Raw genomic sequence first — 16,466 nt, forward strand, 5'->3', positions numbered from 1 at the left:
TGCTTGGAGAAGAATCGGCACACGACTTGTCATAAAGTTTTCAGTACACCTAAGTATTTGAGATAGTTTGTGCTGTGCTTGGCAAGAGACTGAGGGAGTGTCTTACAATTTCAATTGAACTTCCCATCTAAAAACAAAACGCAGAAAGTGTTTGATTATAGTAAACCACAATGAGAATCATTCTACAATTAATTCTACAAAATGAGTCTGTAAATGTAATGCTGATGGATAACCTTGTAAAAAAGAAAGAAAGAAAGAAAGAAAGAAAGAAAGAAAGAAAGAAAGAAAGAAAGAAAGAAAGAAAGAAAGAAAGAAAGAAAGAAAGAAAGAAAGAAAGAAAGAAAGAAAGAAAGCAGTGCAGAGTTTGTTCTCTGAATCTGTTCAAAGCACAGTTTGATGTGAGACTAAGAATTAAACAAATTTTATTTATCTTTTAAACACAATTTATATAATTTAATTATTTCTAGTACAGAGCAGGCACGACACAGCTTGTTTTGGTTTATTGCTTTTTCTTTAATTTTAGATAAAACCCAGTTATAGCTATGAGATCAATTTTGGCTTTAAGTTTCAACTGTTTTTTGTCGGTCTAAAATAATTTATCTCCCATGTGACTTTCTTCTTTTTCCTGAAACAAATCCAGAGAGAAGAAAGGAGAACAGTGGTATGTACTTACCCCACTGTTTGCATTTATCATTGACATTATTGTAAGTCATTATTATAAGTCTTAAGACTTGACTGATGCTTTCTGGCTCAAAAATATTTCTATATGCAAAAAGAATGCATAGAAAAATGAATTAGATAAATCCAAACTATGGAGCTGATTTGGTCCTTTCCGTTGTATTTGCATTAATTTGTTCTTCATATCTCTTATTCCACAGGTTTAACAAGTAAAGAAGGTAATAACCTCTCTACTACCCCTAACCTCTCAAACTAAAATCACTCAAGAATTGACGTTGAATTAGAAGTATGGTAACAATATGACATGAAGATTAAGCAGGTGTCTTTTAAACATGTACTTGATGGATTGTGTGTCAGTTTTACTTGGAAATGGTTTTTGGAACAATAACGAAATAAGAGGAAATCTGCAAACCCACACAATGTGACTGAGCCAAAGCTTTCTACTCTTCCAGGAATCTTCAAGTACAGAATGCGCATCGTCAGATATAAAAGCTGATGAAATAAAAGCAGAGCCATGTTATATCTTAGAGTTGTAATTTGAGTCTGTATGCAGAAGAACATGGTGAACCTGCAAATCCCATTCAATAGAATGGTGGCAGTTGGATACCTGCAGCAGCAAGAGGAAATGACTTACGGCTAAGCCATGCCCCCTGCATTCAATATAAACTACACATTGGAGGGATATATCAGTCACATTTTTGCTGAGAAGGTCGATAAAAAGCCTCGGTTACAAACCAAAATGTACATGTGCCACTGCAAACCTGATGAACAGCATTTGGCTACCATTAGCATCTCAGACAACAAGATACATCATGACAAAGTATTACGCCTTTTTATCATATTTACCAAGGGTGTCTCTGTTAGTTTTGTGCTACAGTATTTACACTAAATCATTCAGCATAATGTGTGCTAACATTTGTTACCTCTGCTATTACAAGCTCATTAAGCTAAGCTTCAGAAGCTAACGTCAGTTTAACTAGAGCCCGTTGGACAACAGCTAACAATGATGTACGATCACCAAAGAACAAAAACTAGAACAAAACAGGCCAGTTAGCCCCTAACAAATTAAGTGACATGATAAATGACACAGCTAGGAGCTAATGTTAGGCTAACATCAGGCTAACTTGAGCTAATGTTAGAGAAAAACCCAAACAAGACTACAGTGGTGGTTCTATATATTTCTTTACAGCAAAGTGACAACATGCAGCCTCAAATATGATGTCAGCTTACCTTAGAACAGATGGAGAGATCCTTTTTCATTTTGTTCACGTTGAGTTGATGTTGTGATCTACCACACAACTTAATCCATGGAAGACACTTCTTGGTTGAGATGTAGCCTTGGAAAGGGTTAAGAATTCACCCTGTCACCCAGCCTTTCAGGATACGTTGTGTTGGAGTTGCATGTTGAGACAAAAATCTTAAGACAAAACTCACATAAGGCTTCAGAATTTTACATAATTAGGCATAATTAAGGGTGTGACTGACTCAACTGACCAGCAGGCACAAGCACAGCTTTCAGCCAGAAGGCTGGAGCGTGACTCACTTCCAGTCCAGGAGCTATACATGATGGAAAAACCTGACAAATCACATTTTCGTTGACGTATGAAAAGAATAGTTTTACATTTTGAAAGAAGTTATGAAGAAGAATTGTCCCTGTTAAATCATCCAGCACACTCAAGGGATAACCAGGACACTAAAATGCTGCCTCATTTGTTCTAGAAATAAGATGGTGAAGACTGTGTGAGGGATGAGACACATTGCTGCAGGAACAAGTCCCTGAAAACACATCAAATTAATATTTCAGCAGGTCCATTTTTTTCACAATGAATATAAAAAAACTTTTAACTGGAGGGAACAGTGTACAACTTAATGTTGTTGGGTCATTAGCCGTGAAGGTGACATCCACCTATAACAGACCTGGGGGCCTGGTTGTGCTGTCTCTGTCAGGCAGTGAAACACACACTGCAAAAAGAGACACAAAAACAAAGACATGACATGCTGTGTAATCCTCCTGCATGAGAAATGAATAAAACATACATATCAGGGAAATTCCTTGAGCTACCCTGACACACAGTGCACAAACTCACCCTGAATTCCTGTTTGGAGTTCACCAGTCCAGTCTCAACAACATCAAGTGGCTAGTACAGGGTTGTAGCACATCTGCCCTGGACAGAGAGGAAGAAAACAACTAAGTGTGTAAAATGTGGTGATATCTGAGAAAAGTGATTTACTTGCTGCAAACACACTGGCCAGGAAGTGTGTGAGGATATTGTCAGTCAGGTAGCCGGTAGCCTGAACCAACTGCTTGGATTGGCCGTAACAAGACAGCTGCAGAGGTGAAAGTCTACGCTGACTGCATGATAAATAATCCTGCAGCATTTTTGTGATTTAACAGTTGGAGAAACCAGTGCACCTTTTGTGGAGGCCAGAGTTGCACCAGGGCACAGCTTCATCAGCCTCTCTGCAATTCAGGAATAATGAGATCTACAGAGAAAGACAACTCCAGGTCTACTCTTAATCTAATGAATAATACCTTCTCTTCAAATACACTGAAGTCCTTTCTAGTGCATGAACTTAACTTGTAGGCGAAAGGAATGCACAATGAAAGGATTTGCATGTAATTAAATGGACCACAGAAAAGTTTTGCTGAAAGGATTTACTTTCTTTCTCTTACTGTCTGAACTCTACTGGCAACTTGACATCATTTTGCATTCTGCACATGAAAATTGGAAAACATTAAAGCCACTTAATTGGGACGAGGAGCCTTCAAAGTGATTATTTAGCTTGTGAATTTAATGAGAAGTTGTCAATTAAACTTAAATGGTGAGCAGGGAAAATTAAAATCTAGATCTGAAGACTTTGCAGTACAATTATAGACTTTATTTTTATTGGGTTAAAAAGACAAGGGAATGAATGCCTCTCCAGTGAAATAACAACAAACCTGTTCTCTAAATTATTGATTGAGTGCTTCAGACCTGTTTTTGAGCTTGTATCAGCATAAAGAGAAAGTGGTTGTGGTTCCCATCCTTGCTGAAGGCAGTTTAGAGACTATGTTAAAGTTCAAAACAGCAAAGTAACATTTAACACAATTTAGACTAAATTCTCTGATGAGACCCAAACTGTGATGTTCATAGGAGGGAAAGACTAGCAAATTGTTGATAAGGTCATGCATGGTTGAGGCACACCAATGGGAGGGACTGATCTGCATCACAGTTTGTGATGCGGGCCACATAAACATGAATGAGCTAGTCTGGGATATTTCAGTTTCATTGAGGTTGGGTCGCACAAGTTGCAAGTCTCTAGTAATTTTTCTAGGCACAATGGAGTCAGCTTAGAGCCTTTAACAGCATGCAAGCCAGGCTACAGTTCCTCCAAATGAGGACGAGTCAGTCAGCCACGTAATTTGGCTGATTTCAAGAGACTTGGACCCAAAATACTTACTTTAGTAAGTTTTGATGGACTGAGCATGAGCGAAAGAATAACAAGGACACAAAGTACGCCATCTGAAGACACAGAAGAGACCCACAACACCTTCTCTCCTCACCATGTTCAGAGTCATCCCAATCATTCTCACCTCCACCTCCTGCTGTGAATGTAAGTGCACCTGCAATAAACGAAAAAAAAAAAAACCTAAGGCACTGTGGGAGGTCAGCCGCACTTTAAATGAGAGTGAAGACTGCCTGCACTTGTGAAAAATCTGTCATCAACAAAAAAAAATCATATGTCTTGGTTCAGGGTCCAGAGCCACTGGCGACAGAAAAGAAACATGGTGATAAAGTGGCCTCTTTCATTGGCCTCATAATCCATCAGAAGGTGAAAAGGCAGGTTTAAATGTTCCTGCCTGTTTTTAGAGACACTTCCCAAATTAATATAATATCAATTCACAGGATGTTTGAGGCAACAAAGTCACACAATAAAGGTCTTGATCAATAGAAGACCTAGGATCTGGAATCAATGCATGATTATTTTTAGCAGTCATGTAAGCTACCTGGTCTAAACATAGAGAATAAATAAAATCATAAAAGCTAGAATACCTGCAGCAAATACGAAACTGGCCAACAGAAGAGATCTGCTCAGGATGCTTTTATCAACATCAGCTATAACCAGGGCTATAAAACAGCGTGGCACTCCAAAGTTAGCGTCAACAGGGAAAGAGAAAGCAATAAAATAATATAATTCCATTAACATTTCTCACAATGAACACATAAAAACCACCCAGACGGATTAACGGGGTCTGCAATAGTTATCATCTCAATACTCTTAAAGGAAAATTTGTGCTTCAGTGGTGTTTAAATGAAAAAATAATTAAGTTCATTATTTACCTTAATTAAATCCAAAGGGTGTGTATTACAGGCAGCTGCGCTTGAGGAGGTTTCACCAAAATACCAGAGAGAAATACAATGCTGTTGTTGAAACAAAGTCCAAGAGAAAAAGGACAAACACTTTCAAAGGTTGGAATTTTGTCCAAGTGTGCTATCCTTTTCCTTTTCCACATCTGGCAGATGTGTAATGCTGATGATTCAGATAATGTGTTTTTCTTTTAGTACAACTTGATTCCCAATCTGGTCAGGCAGAAGCAGACTTATTTACAGCAAGTCAAAGACTCTATGACAACACCACAACAGCTGACCAAGTTTAGCAGTGAGAAGAGAGATCTGTGTTTTTCTCTACTTCTAGATTTTGTATTTATTTCTTGGTACTTACTGATACTTAATTTCTTATTTTATTGTAAACCTTCAACTGATTTATTGTTTGTCCCTATTTATGTTGTTCCAACTGTTGTATTGTGTAAAGAGCAATGGCAATACCAAATTTTCCTTTGGGATTAATATAGTATTTCTGATCCTGATCCTAATCCTGAAGGCTAAAAAAACGAGCTAAAGGCTAAAACACAAGCTAAAGGCTAAAACACAAGCTAAGGACTAAAACACACGCTAAAGGCTAAAACAAAACCTAAAGGCTAAAAAACAATCTAAAGGCTCAAACACAAGCTTAAGGCTAAAACACAACCTAAAGGCTAAAAAACAAGCTAAAGGCTAAAACACAAGCTAAAGGCTAAAAAACAATCTAAAGGCTCAAATACAAGCTAAAGGCTAAAGCACAAGCTAAATGCGTAAACACAAGCTGAGGACTGAAACACAGGCTAAAACACAAGCTAAAGGCTAAAACACAAGCTAAAGGCTTAAACACAAGCTAATGACTAAAACACAAGCTAAAGGCTAAAAAACAATCTAAAGGCTCAAATACAAGCTAAAGGCTAAAGCACAAGCTAAATGCGTAAACACAAGCTTAATGCTAAAAAACACGCTAAAGGCTAAAACACAAGCTAAAGGTTAAAACACAAGCTTAGGACTAAAACACAGGCTAAAGGCTAATGCACAAGCTTAAGACTAAAAAACAAGCTAAAGGCTTAAATACAAGCTAAAGGCTAAAACACAAGCTAAAGGTTAAAACACAAGCTTAGGACTAAAACACAGGCTAAAGGCTAATGCACAGGCTTAAGACTAAAAAACAAGCTAAAGGCTTAAATACAAGCTAAAGGCTAAAACACAAGCTAAAGGTTAAAACACAAGCTTAGGACTAAAACACAGGCTAAAGGCTAAAAAACAAGCTAAAGGCTAAAACACAAGCTAAGGACTAAAACAAAAGCTAAAGGCTAAAACACAAGCTAAAGGCTAAAACAAGGGTCAAACCGTGATAATGTTCATTCCAACCCACATGCAGCAGTTATTTTACAGTGGTCTGTTCAAACTTGAGAGTCTATCAATAAAGAGTGAGGTTTCCTTAGCTCTGCTTGGTAGATGAGCACTGGCAGGACACCAGTGTTGTAGTAGCACTAAATATATAGACTACTCAGCTATTGTTTTACAGTTTGCTTGTTGTCACATTAACCTACAGATACATCACATCACAATTGGAATAGATCCTCCTTACAGCCTCTTTTGACATCATAAATAGACAGTTCAAAGGTCAGAAAGTTTAAACCAATATTGATTCAGAATAGGCACTGCCTCTCTTTGTAGGGTTGAGAGGTCAAAATCACATGGCATGTGTACTTGTGTCTTCTGCCTTTTTCAGTTTGATACCATAACATAAGTGTATTTCACTTTTGTTAAGTCATCTTAATGTTTTATAACTTCCTACAACCAGGATGTCTTTTAGTTTCTTGAACATGATGTGATTTTCAGTGAGTGGCCTGGCACTGCTGCTCTGTGCTGACTCAGAGGGAGTTGGGGGCTAATGATAGATGACAGACACAGTAACTGGACACCCACTCCTCGTCAGAGCTAAGGTAAGCAAACACATGCTGCCACATGCTCTGACACATTGGATGTGTGGGAGGTCTGAGGTAGGTGTCTGACCTGCATAAGAAGACAATGCAGTACAGAAAATCACATCAAAATGACACTCCACACCACAGAATACATTTGCTTATATTCTTTCTCTTTACTCTCAGCTCTTTCTCAGTACTTCCACAGTTTACTTCTAGTTTTACTTTGTTTGATTTTGTGTCACTTAAGCTCGTGATTGAATTTAGCCCAAAGTGCTACCTTCCAACTGTCACAATCTCAACACTATGAATCAGTCTGAAACCATCACCACTATCACAGCATGGTTTCCGCTTCAACACATTTTTCTCCAGGGAATTCTTCTGTGTTTCTCACCAGAGCAGAATCTCACAGGGTGGAAGTGGTGGGATTAGATGTTTAAATAACATTTACTTTTAGATTTGCAGCGAGATAAGCAGTGCTCTTCCTCCTCCACTTCGTCTTCATCCGTCTCTGTTCTTTCTCTCCTTTGATAAATCTTTACTTGTAGCATGGCTTCGGTGAACAATAGTGTTTCACCCTGTCACAGGGTTTAAAGCACAGTGGTAAATATTAATATGGATGACAGTTGGATTTAATTCTGCTTCAGTCCAGGTCCTGGACACAGTCATGGGTTTTCAAACACTTCATCACGATGGATTTTCCACCTTTTTTCCAAGCCTCTCCAGGACTTTTGTCTCCCTCTACTGTTCGTTTTGTTAATGAAACTCATCCCTTATAGTTTCAGGCCAGGCTTTTCAATTACATCCAGTTATGAAACAAAGTAAAGAGTAAAAACCAAAACTTTCTGTTCCATTAAAGTAAATCTGAAGTGTTTGAGTCATTAAATTATATCTCTTTATACATTTTTATAATTCTATTTGATTATTTCCATTTATGTATCTTGAATTTATTCCATTTTGGGGGCAAATTGTGATGAAAGTTTTTTTTTTCTTTTAGATTCTGTTTTTCTATTAAAAAAAGAATTTCTAAATTTGTTCTTTATTTCATTCATGGTGCAAAATTTATGATTTTTTTTTAATATAGTGGTTGTTGTAGTTTGTAAAATGCAAAGAAATAAATAATTGAAACTGGAATTATATAGTGACTATGAAGAAACCTGCTCATTCATTATTAGCATAGGCAGTAGGGAAAAAAAAACATAATTGGCAGACTTCTATTCAGGAGCCTCAGCATCCATCTGTTTAGTGTTTCAATGATAGTAATCAGAGGACTAATGAGATGTGGAACAAAAAGATAAACTGGTTAGTAATCCATCTAAAATGAGCTGTGCTGAATCTAATGCCAGCTGGCTGACATTACTCAAATGTAACTCATACGGCCTCTATGGATATTAAGCATATAATTATATTAGTTCACATGAATAAACTACTCCTTCCTGACAGAGTGGCACAGCAGTATCAAAGACTAAAACCAGGCAGTGCTTCATCACTGTTTCCAGATAAATATAGGCATTTAGCCTCTTTATCTACTACAGTGATATCATATTGTCCGTTCAAAACTCAACACAAACTGCGACTGTCGAAAGGAATTTATGATGAATATGAAAGAAAAAACACTTTTACAACCATGTGCACACAAACAGTCTTTACCTCTCTGTCCAAGGTCGAACATAACCCGTATGGAAGATAAACCCTGAAATAATACAAGCTTTAGTGGACTTTTCATTAATTTATATGCACCTGTGAAGAGTGCAAGTGGTTTATCAGGGGATGCTCCTTCAAACCTGTCAATCTTTTATCTTAATATCTTCTCTTTTTTTGAGCTTTTCATGCCTTTAATGATGGAAGAGAACCCCATGGGGTGCAACCCAAACCACTAGGCTATCTGCGCCCTAAATTTCAATCTTCTGGGACTTTTTGACTACTACAAAAATACAAGAGTGTGAAATGTTTGAAAAATATCAATCACCTATTACTTTCTTTCCATTCTAAGACCTGTGGTTATTGTTTAAAGGTGGATAGAGCCGTGTTTTAAGGTATAAGAAAGCACAAACATCGATGTACTCATAAGGAGATTGGTGTCAGTAGTCATTACGTGGCATGTAAAATGTTTATTAAACAGAGTTCATACACCCTGGCAGTCCAAGGAAGCATCTCATTGAACTCAGTATTAAATAAGACTTGTTTCATCATTTAAATGCAGTTTTTGGTTTAATGGTATTGACACTTAAAAGCAAGTGTAAAGATAGTACAGTGGATAAAGCTGACGTTATGTCATGTTTTTTTGTTTGTTTTAAATGCTCAGGCTTCAGACATACAGTCATTGAAATATTCAAATGTTAATGAAGCAACTTCAAATTAAATGTTTGACTAACCGTAAAAGCTGAGCTGATAAGATTGGTTGTTTGTATCCTCATATCATTCCCCTAACGTCAATGTTTTTAACCAGGTTGTATCACTACAAACAGAAGACACCCAACAACATTTCCTGGATGTGGAATCATGGGGCTGCGAGCCAAATGTGAAACTATTCTCAAAATTTTATTCTGGCTAGTTGCAGCAGATTTGTATTTGACAAAAAAGGTTATTTTAAGTTTTATAACAAAATGACTATGAAGCCAAGTTCCAGGTCACACATTTTCATGTTTTGAAACGACTTTACTTTCTGCAAGGACAGCACCTTCTATCTGTTGTCAAATTAAATTAGCGTATTCACAACTTATTTGTAAGTCAGCACAAGTGATGGCCAAAGGCGACTTTCATCAGGCACTGTGATTAAGAGACATCTTACGACCCCTAGAGGTCAGAAGCAGGAGTTGACCAGGCAGCTGACAAATGTAGATGCAACAGTTTGGAGGAACAACAATGCCTGCTAAATGGATTTTTTTGATTTTATCACCAACACAAGAAACATGAGAGAAGGGAAACATGTTTGTGTCATCTTTAATCACATTATCAACAAGTCTATAAGCAATACGAGGACTCAGCCCTGCCAACCCCTGAACTACAGTATCTGATGTTCTTCAACACAGGGAATATGACCCAATTCCCTACAGCATAATCTTTCAATCTGTGACGAGTTTGACATACACACACAGAATGACCAACTGGCGCATCAGGCACTCAGGCCAGTGAATCTGTAGCATCATGGCTACACAAGTATCAGACAGAAACATGAGCTGATAAATGGGCTAGCATACATGGGGCGGCCATTGTTTTGCAGGCTGTATGCCTGGAAAGTTCAGTCTGAGTTTTGCCGCCCTGCCTGACACTGTTAGAAGACAGTAGAAATGTCAGAAGGCATATAATTTGTTTCCCATAATCCTCTTCTTTGCCATGTAAAAAAAAAGAAACAACAGAAAGAAGAATGAAGTGCAGGAGCAGCGGAAAGGTGGAGAACCCATGAGTTCAGATCTACTCCAACACCACAGTGCCACCTGCTGCCTCCAGAGCTGCTTTTAGTTTCTCTGCCTCTTCTTTGGACACGTTGGCTCGGATTTCCTGGGGGAGAGACTCCACCAACTTCTTAGCCTGTGGAAACAAAGAAAGAGTATGACTGATCACAAACAACATTATCAGGGATAATTATGAAAAACAATATTCTCAGGTCACCAGATAAAATGAACCAACTGTTGTTAAAATGTCACACACAGTGAAATGACTTCTTTCACTCTTTTTCATTTTGCAATGCAAACATTAATTTGTATTTTTTTTTTTTTACCTTTGGCCACCAAACAAGCCAAGTGTTTTCTTCAAACTGATTTTAACCCAAGATGTAAAACTGGCCCATGACAGTCTCTAAAATTTTGACCTCAACTTGCCTTTTCTGAGAAACATGAAAAAGCTTTTATAAGGAACATCATCACATGAGTGACAAAATAGAAAGAAAAAAAAATCCCCAACCCCACGGGCAAGAACCAGTAAATAGGGACAATTTTTTTCCTTGTTTGACCTATTAAAGAAATAGTGTATCTTTATTTTCGATTTTAATCTGAAAAGGTTTATTTTCAGGTGGTATTTGTCCTGTATAGTTCTGCTTTTGTAATTGTTGTGGTGAAATTAGGCTGTCAGTCAAATCATTCAGGCTCTGGCAGATTGTGTTTCATCTAAAATACACCAAAGGATACTTCCTTTTTCAAAGTGGAAAGATGTGAAAAACAACATAGTTCTGAACAAAGTCATAGCTTTCAGCAAGGAAGTGATAGTTGTTACAGGTTTCTTGTAAAAACCTTAACATTTGTCTTTTATACAAGGACCTGATATAGTCTGGATCTATTTTGTAAGTCTTGTGTTTTTACTTATCTCAGTTTCTTATCAGGTTACCCCATCTGATAACCAACATTATATTAAATACTTTTTGATGTCATCATATCTTAATATTCCATACAAATCTGCTAAATTCAACTTAAGAATGACTTTTTAGTAAGTGATGTGTTGGAAAAAATGTGTCTCCCAACTATGTGACAATAAATTAATCAATAACTTAAAAATAAAACATTTACAATACAAGATACACAGATACATGTATTACAATTATTTAAAGTAACTGGAATTAAACTTAAAGTAACATGGATCTGTGTTACAAAAATTCATCATTTTTTTCTTCACCAAGATCATCTTCCCTTTCTCTAAAGTACTTAACATCTTTAGGGCCAACAAACAAATCAGTTGTATAAATCTGATAAAACTAAAGGGGAAACAGAATAAGAGTCAAATAAGAAAGTAGAGAAAAAACAGAGAAAAAAATCAAGCAAACAAAAAATAAATAAATAGGGATACCTAACAAAAAAAAAAACCCTAGGTTTGTATGATGCACCCTTAAGTGACTGTCAGTCCTTTTGTCATGAGTCCAAAGTTTGAATTCATTTCTGTAAAAAAATGACTAAACACTGAACAGAGTAGCCGGCAGGAGACCTAAGAAACTTACCTGAACCAGATTTAAGCCTTGGATGCAGTTCTTCACTTCTTTTATAAGCTTCACTTTTTCAGCAGCTTTCAATTCTGTCAGTTTTACTGTGAAGTGAGTCTGCTCTTTCTTGGCTGGTGCCTCCTCCTCTTCTGTGGCCTGGTTTCAAAAATAGAAAAGGTAAATTGTTTGTTAAATAATGAGACGTCAATGACATCACCTTGCTTTGATTAAGACACGTGGACCCATTTTTAAAATAGCATTGGTTAATCTTTCAATTGATTTAAAAGTTGCTCTCTTTAAGGTCACCTGGGCTGCTGCAGGCATGGCTGCTGCTGACATTGGCATCATTCCTACATCCTGAATGTTCAGAGTTTTCTGCAAAGGACAAACAAAACAACAGAACAAGGAGATGGATGACAACAGTCCGTCGACAAGTACAGTGTGCTTTGAATTTAGCTTTCTATAAGTTTTCCACAAACCTTAAGAAGCTCGTTGAGGTCTGATACTTCTATCAAAGTGAGGCTGGCAATGTCATTGACAAGTTGTTGGATTTTAGGAGAGTACTGTTTGGGTGCTCCATCTAGTGGAGGGGTGGCAATGGCGTCAGAGTGGCTGGCTGGACTGGTCCTCAGGTGTCTGAGAGCACATAAGGCTGGTGTCTGCCGCTGAAGATGTTGCCTGAAACAGAAGGAAGGATGAGCTAAATTTTAGGCTGTGTCTTGTTCTTTAGTCACTTCTCTATTTCAACAGCTACAAGATTTAAACATTTCCTTGTATTTTTTTCAAAGCACAATTTGTGTTTGGATGTTTTTAAAGCCAGATATCAAAGCAAATGGTTTTAATTTGAACATCTCCAGATTTTTTACAACCTAGATGAAAGCAACTTAACTAAAGCGGATATCAAAAGTTATAGCTAAGAAAAGCAAGGCAACTTTACGCTTAAACCACTGAATGGAGTAATGGGGAGTTCCTGGCGTTTAAACTTATCAGGAAAATCTGGTGTAACCACCCTAGCGTGATATTTCAGATACATTTCTAACAGCTGTAAGCTCTGTGATGCACAGACAGAAGCTACGGTTGTCACTACAAAGGGCCTCAAATGAATGCAGTTTGTTTCCTCTCATCTAACCAATGTCCCATGTTGACCTCCTCAACTTTATGTCCACTTGGCCTGTACTAGAAGAGACCGATAGACGCAGCGTCAGATGAACTGGCCGGCAAAAACTAGACGTTTCTGTTGGACGCGCGTGACCTTGGCTGACTGTACCAGGCGTGCTATATGAAGAATAATGTCAGCAGCTATTTATAGACTTTAGTACCCAATCGTAATCTAAAACGAGGACAAACTGTCCCATACGTATGTTTACGGCAATCATTGGGTCATTTGTGGTCATCTCAAAGTCTACAAGTAGTCAGTTGGGGCTGGCTTAAGTAACCAAGCTAGCTACGGTGGGCTAACTTCTTTAACGCACAAACATCAAGATTCTCTCGGATTCCAAACGGATGCATATTCCGTATTTAGACAAGCCATAGACATTACTGTGGGCATATAAACACAATGACCGGCTGCCTGTCTGCCCTTGAAGATGCAGCCAGCTGAACCCCCCGATGCACCGTTCAGTTGGTGCAGCTCCGGTATTACATGACTGACTGTTGCCGAGCTGACGTTACGTACCGGTGAGTGTGTACAGCGGCCCGCAGCGCGCTCCGGAGGCAGTGAGTCGTACAATACATGCTAATGGAAGCCGTTTATCCTGGTGTCCCCCTAAAAACAAGTTTCTGACAGCCAGGTCCTCGTCCAGGTCCTCCTCCAGATCCTCTGCATCAAAAGCACATGGCGTCCTCTTGGCTTCTGACCTACCCACAATGCATTGTGTGAACTGTTAGAAAAGCTACGGCGACCCGTAAGGGACAATAGATAGTAAAACCCAATGTGATTTTTTTAATGGCCAGGTAAGCACCATTAAATACTACAGTTTTAGGTGTTATGGATGTAATTCGCTTGACTTAATCATTTTACACAGTTTCCACGTCGAGAAAGATGTCTCATTCTGTACGTGACGTAAAGGAAATCACTTATCATCCTTGTGCAACAAAGTTTAAAAAGTTTAAAAAGTTTAAAAATTAATTGAATAATACTATGACCCCAAGTTCTTCATTATGGTCACAAGGTGGTAGCAGGTAGCTGCAAAATACATTTTGTTTGTTGTTAAGTTTTTTATTATTTCATTAAATTTTATTCTGTTGAGTATTAATTTATTCTGATTTATTGTGGCATAGTATACTCAGATGTAGTATTGCAATAATCCATGGGGGGTGATGGATGGATAGGCCAAATTGAAATATTAACTAACTACTATCTATCTGTGTATCTATCTCTTTATCTCTGCATCTATCTATCTATCTATCTATCTATCTATCTATCTATCTATCTATCTATCTATCTATCTATCTATCTATCTATCTATCTATCTATCTGATACTTAAATAAAGTAGTGAAATTAATAGATTCATGTATAAGTTTTGAAATGTGTTCTACTGACCTGTTTCAGTGCTGAACCCTAGGGAGGGCACAGGGGGAATCCTCTTAACCAGGTAATCTCTGCACCCATCTGTTTGTGAAGCCTTCCACCACAACCAGCCTTCAACAGTATGTTGTTATTATTTCCCTGCTTGTCTGAGAAAATCAACACGGGTGAAGGTAAGACAGAATTCAGAGAGAATTTCTGAGACATCAACACACAGGCTGGCGATAAAGCAAATTATGATGACACAACATTCTGTTTCCTTTTTTGTCCTCTAGACCATGCTGCTGTCCCCGCAGGCAGAGAGGAACTGGGAGAGCCTGTGTTCAATGCTTGAAGATGTGTTGGAGGATCAGTCCCACAGGGAGCTTTTTGCCTTGGAGCTGGGCTCCGGAACAGGGCAGCATGTTATACGCTTTGCCCAGAAGATGCCTTTTGTTACCTGGCAGCCATCCGACATCAAGGAAGAGTCTCGAGACAGGTTAGTCTTCAATAAAAAGCTAATAATGTCTTTTACATCAAACACATTAATCTATTAAAATGGTTTTGAATTAACATTGTGAATACTTACAGTATTAAGGCCTACATTGCTGCAACCTATGCAAAAACTGTGCTGCAACCTGTCCATTTGGATGCCAGTGAACCATGGGAGAAATGGGCAGGCTTACCTCGCAACTCCTGTGATGTTATTATTGCCATTAACCTGCTGCAGTACAGCTCCTTCAAAACAGCACAGGTTGGTCTGCTTTTTAAAGCAAGAAGTTAAGATATTCATCGTAGTTTTTTGTAAATCAGACTACACAATCAGATCCACGAGCATTAAAACCAGTTTCTCTTTAATATCAATAATATTATTGTTTTAACACTTCCAGGGTGTGTTCAACGGAGCAGGTCAGATCCTCAAGCAGAATGGTCTTTTGATAACATATGGGGTAAGTTTTAACAGCCATGATTACTAAAGATGTTAAAAGCTACTTTTTTTAACTTGTGACAACTTTTCCTGTTTCAGGTGTACGCCATAAACGGGACCATTACACCAAGTTGTAACGAACGGCTAGATGAAGAGCTTCGCCAAATGTTGGTGGATTACTTTTTTAAACATATATACCAGCATGCGTCAGATGAAGTGTTATTACAGAAATATTACATGTTACCTGCAGGAATCCAGAGTGGGGTCTTCCAGATATTGATGTTCTGAGACAGCTGGCTAATAAGAACGACATGCGCATGGAGAGGATGGTGAGTCACACTCTGTATTGCTGTGGCATTACTTGTTTACCAATAGAGTAGAGCATTTATACATGTTTGTTTTTCCTTTGCAGATTGAGATGGAAGATTTTTTCAAATGCCTCATATTTAGAAAAATTTAAAGAAGTCTAACTGTTCAAGAAAGGAAGATTTTTTGAAATATTACTGCACAATAACAAGTCATAAGTAAAGAACAATTCGCTAACATCCATGAGGGCGATGTTTCTAAAACAAGTGGGGACATTCCTTCATATCATGTAGGGGTGTCCACCTGTTTAGAAGTTAGGGATGCAAATTACAGAAGTCCTAACAGAAAAACTTAGTTGGACAATCACTTGCTCTCACGAATTTATGCTTTTGAGCGATGCCTGGGCAGAATCTTAACTAAACCCAAAGACTGCTGTGGCTCTCAGTATGCACTGCTGCTAAAAAAAGATGCTGGCAGTAAAATTGAAGCCCCCTCTAACACCTTTTCTAGAAATCAGTGGATCTTCATGTTTATAGAAATTCTGGTATTGGAGGTTTCTGTTGCTCGAATTAATCAGGCAGGGCAGACAACAATAGAAAACAAAACCTTTAATTTCGCCAGATGAATGCTATGTCTTGTTTTTTTCTTTACTATTCTATTGTACTTATATGTTTCACCAAATCATCATTTTTCCAAGTTATTTTTGCTGCCTGTATACTTTTCAAACTTACTGTGAGTGTCATTCTTCTATGTATCTTTGAAATTCAAGACCCATATGCATATATTTGCATTGATATACAAACAATGGAATAGCTGTATGAACTGCTAGATGCTAAAAGAAAAGTTGGTAATTAAAAAGAAAACCTG

The 16,466-nt window shown here is 37.9% G+C and overlaps 2 protein-coding genes across 2 annotated transcripts; one reads left to right on the forward strand and one right to left on the reverse strand.

Moving 5' to 3' along the window:
- Positions 1 to 10,095: 10,095 nt before the first annotated feature.
- mrpl12 (mitochondrial ribosomal protein L12) lies at positions 10,096 to 13,728 on the reverse strand. Its single transcript, XM_074695771.1, has 5 exons — positions 13,534 to 13,728; positions 12,338 to 12,536; positions 12,165 to 12,233; positions 11,877 to 12,014; positions 10,096 to 10,480 (listed from the first exon to the last, which is right to left on the reverse strand). The coding sequence occupies exons 1-5, from the start codon at positions 13,590 to 13,592 to the stop codon at positions 10,364 to 10,366; spliced, it is 582 nt and encodes a 193-aa protein (XP_074551872.1). The 5' UTR covers positions 13,593 to 13,728; the 3' UTR covers positions 10,096 to 10,363.
- A 53-nt stretch (positions 13,729 to 13,781) lies between these two features.
- On the forward strand, positions 13,782 to 16,460 carry LOC141808986 (methyltransferase-like 26 B). Its single transcript, XM_074695770.1, has 8 exons — positions 13,782 to 13,811; positions 14,411 to 14,559; positions 14,662 to 14,864; positions 14,957 to 15,119; positions 15,256 to 15,315; positions 15,393 to 15,460; positions 15,544 to 15,622; positions 15,706 to 16,460. Exons 3-8 carry the CDS (start codon positions 14,665 to 14,667, stop codon positions 15,751 to 15,753), a joined length of 618 nt encoding a protein of 205 aa, XP_074551871.1. The 5' UTR covers positions 13,782 to 13,811; positions 14,411 to 14,559; positions 14,662 to 14,664; the 3' UTR covers positions 15,754 to 16,460.
- The last annotated feature ends 6 nt before the right edge of the window (positions 16,461 to 16,466 follow it).

Source organism: Halichoeres trimaculatus, unplaced genomic scaffold (genome assembly GCF_033239565.1).
Source record: "Halichoeres trimaculatus isolate MK-OKI-2021-1 unplaced genomic scaffold, fHalTri1.1 fHalTri1_scaffold_20, whole genome shotgun sequence".
NCBI lineage: Eukaryota > Metazoa > Chordata > Actinopteri > Labriformes > Labridae > Halichoeres > Halichoeres trimaculatus.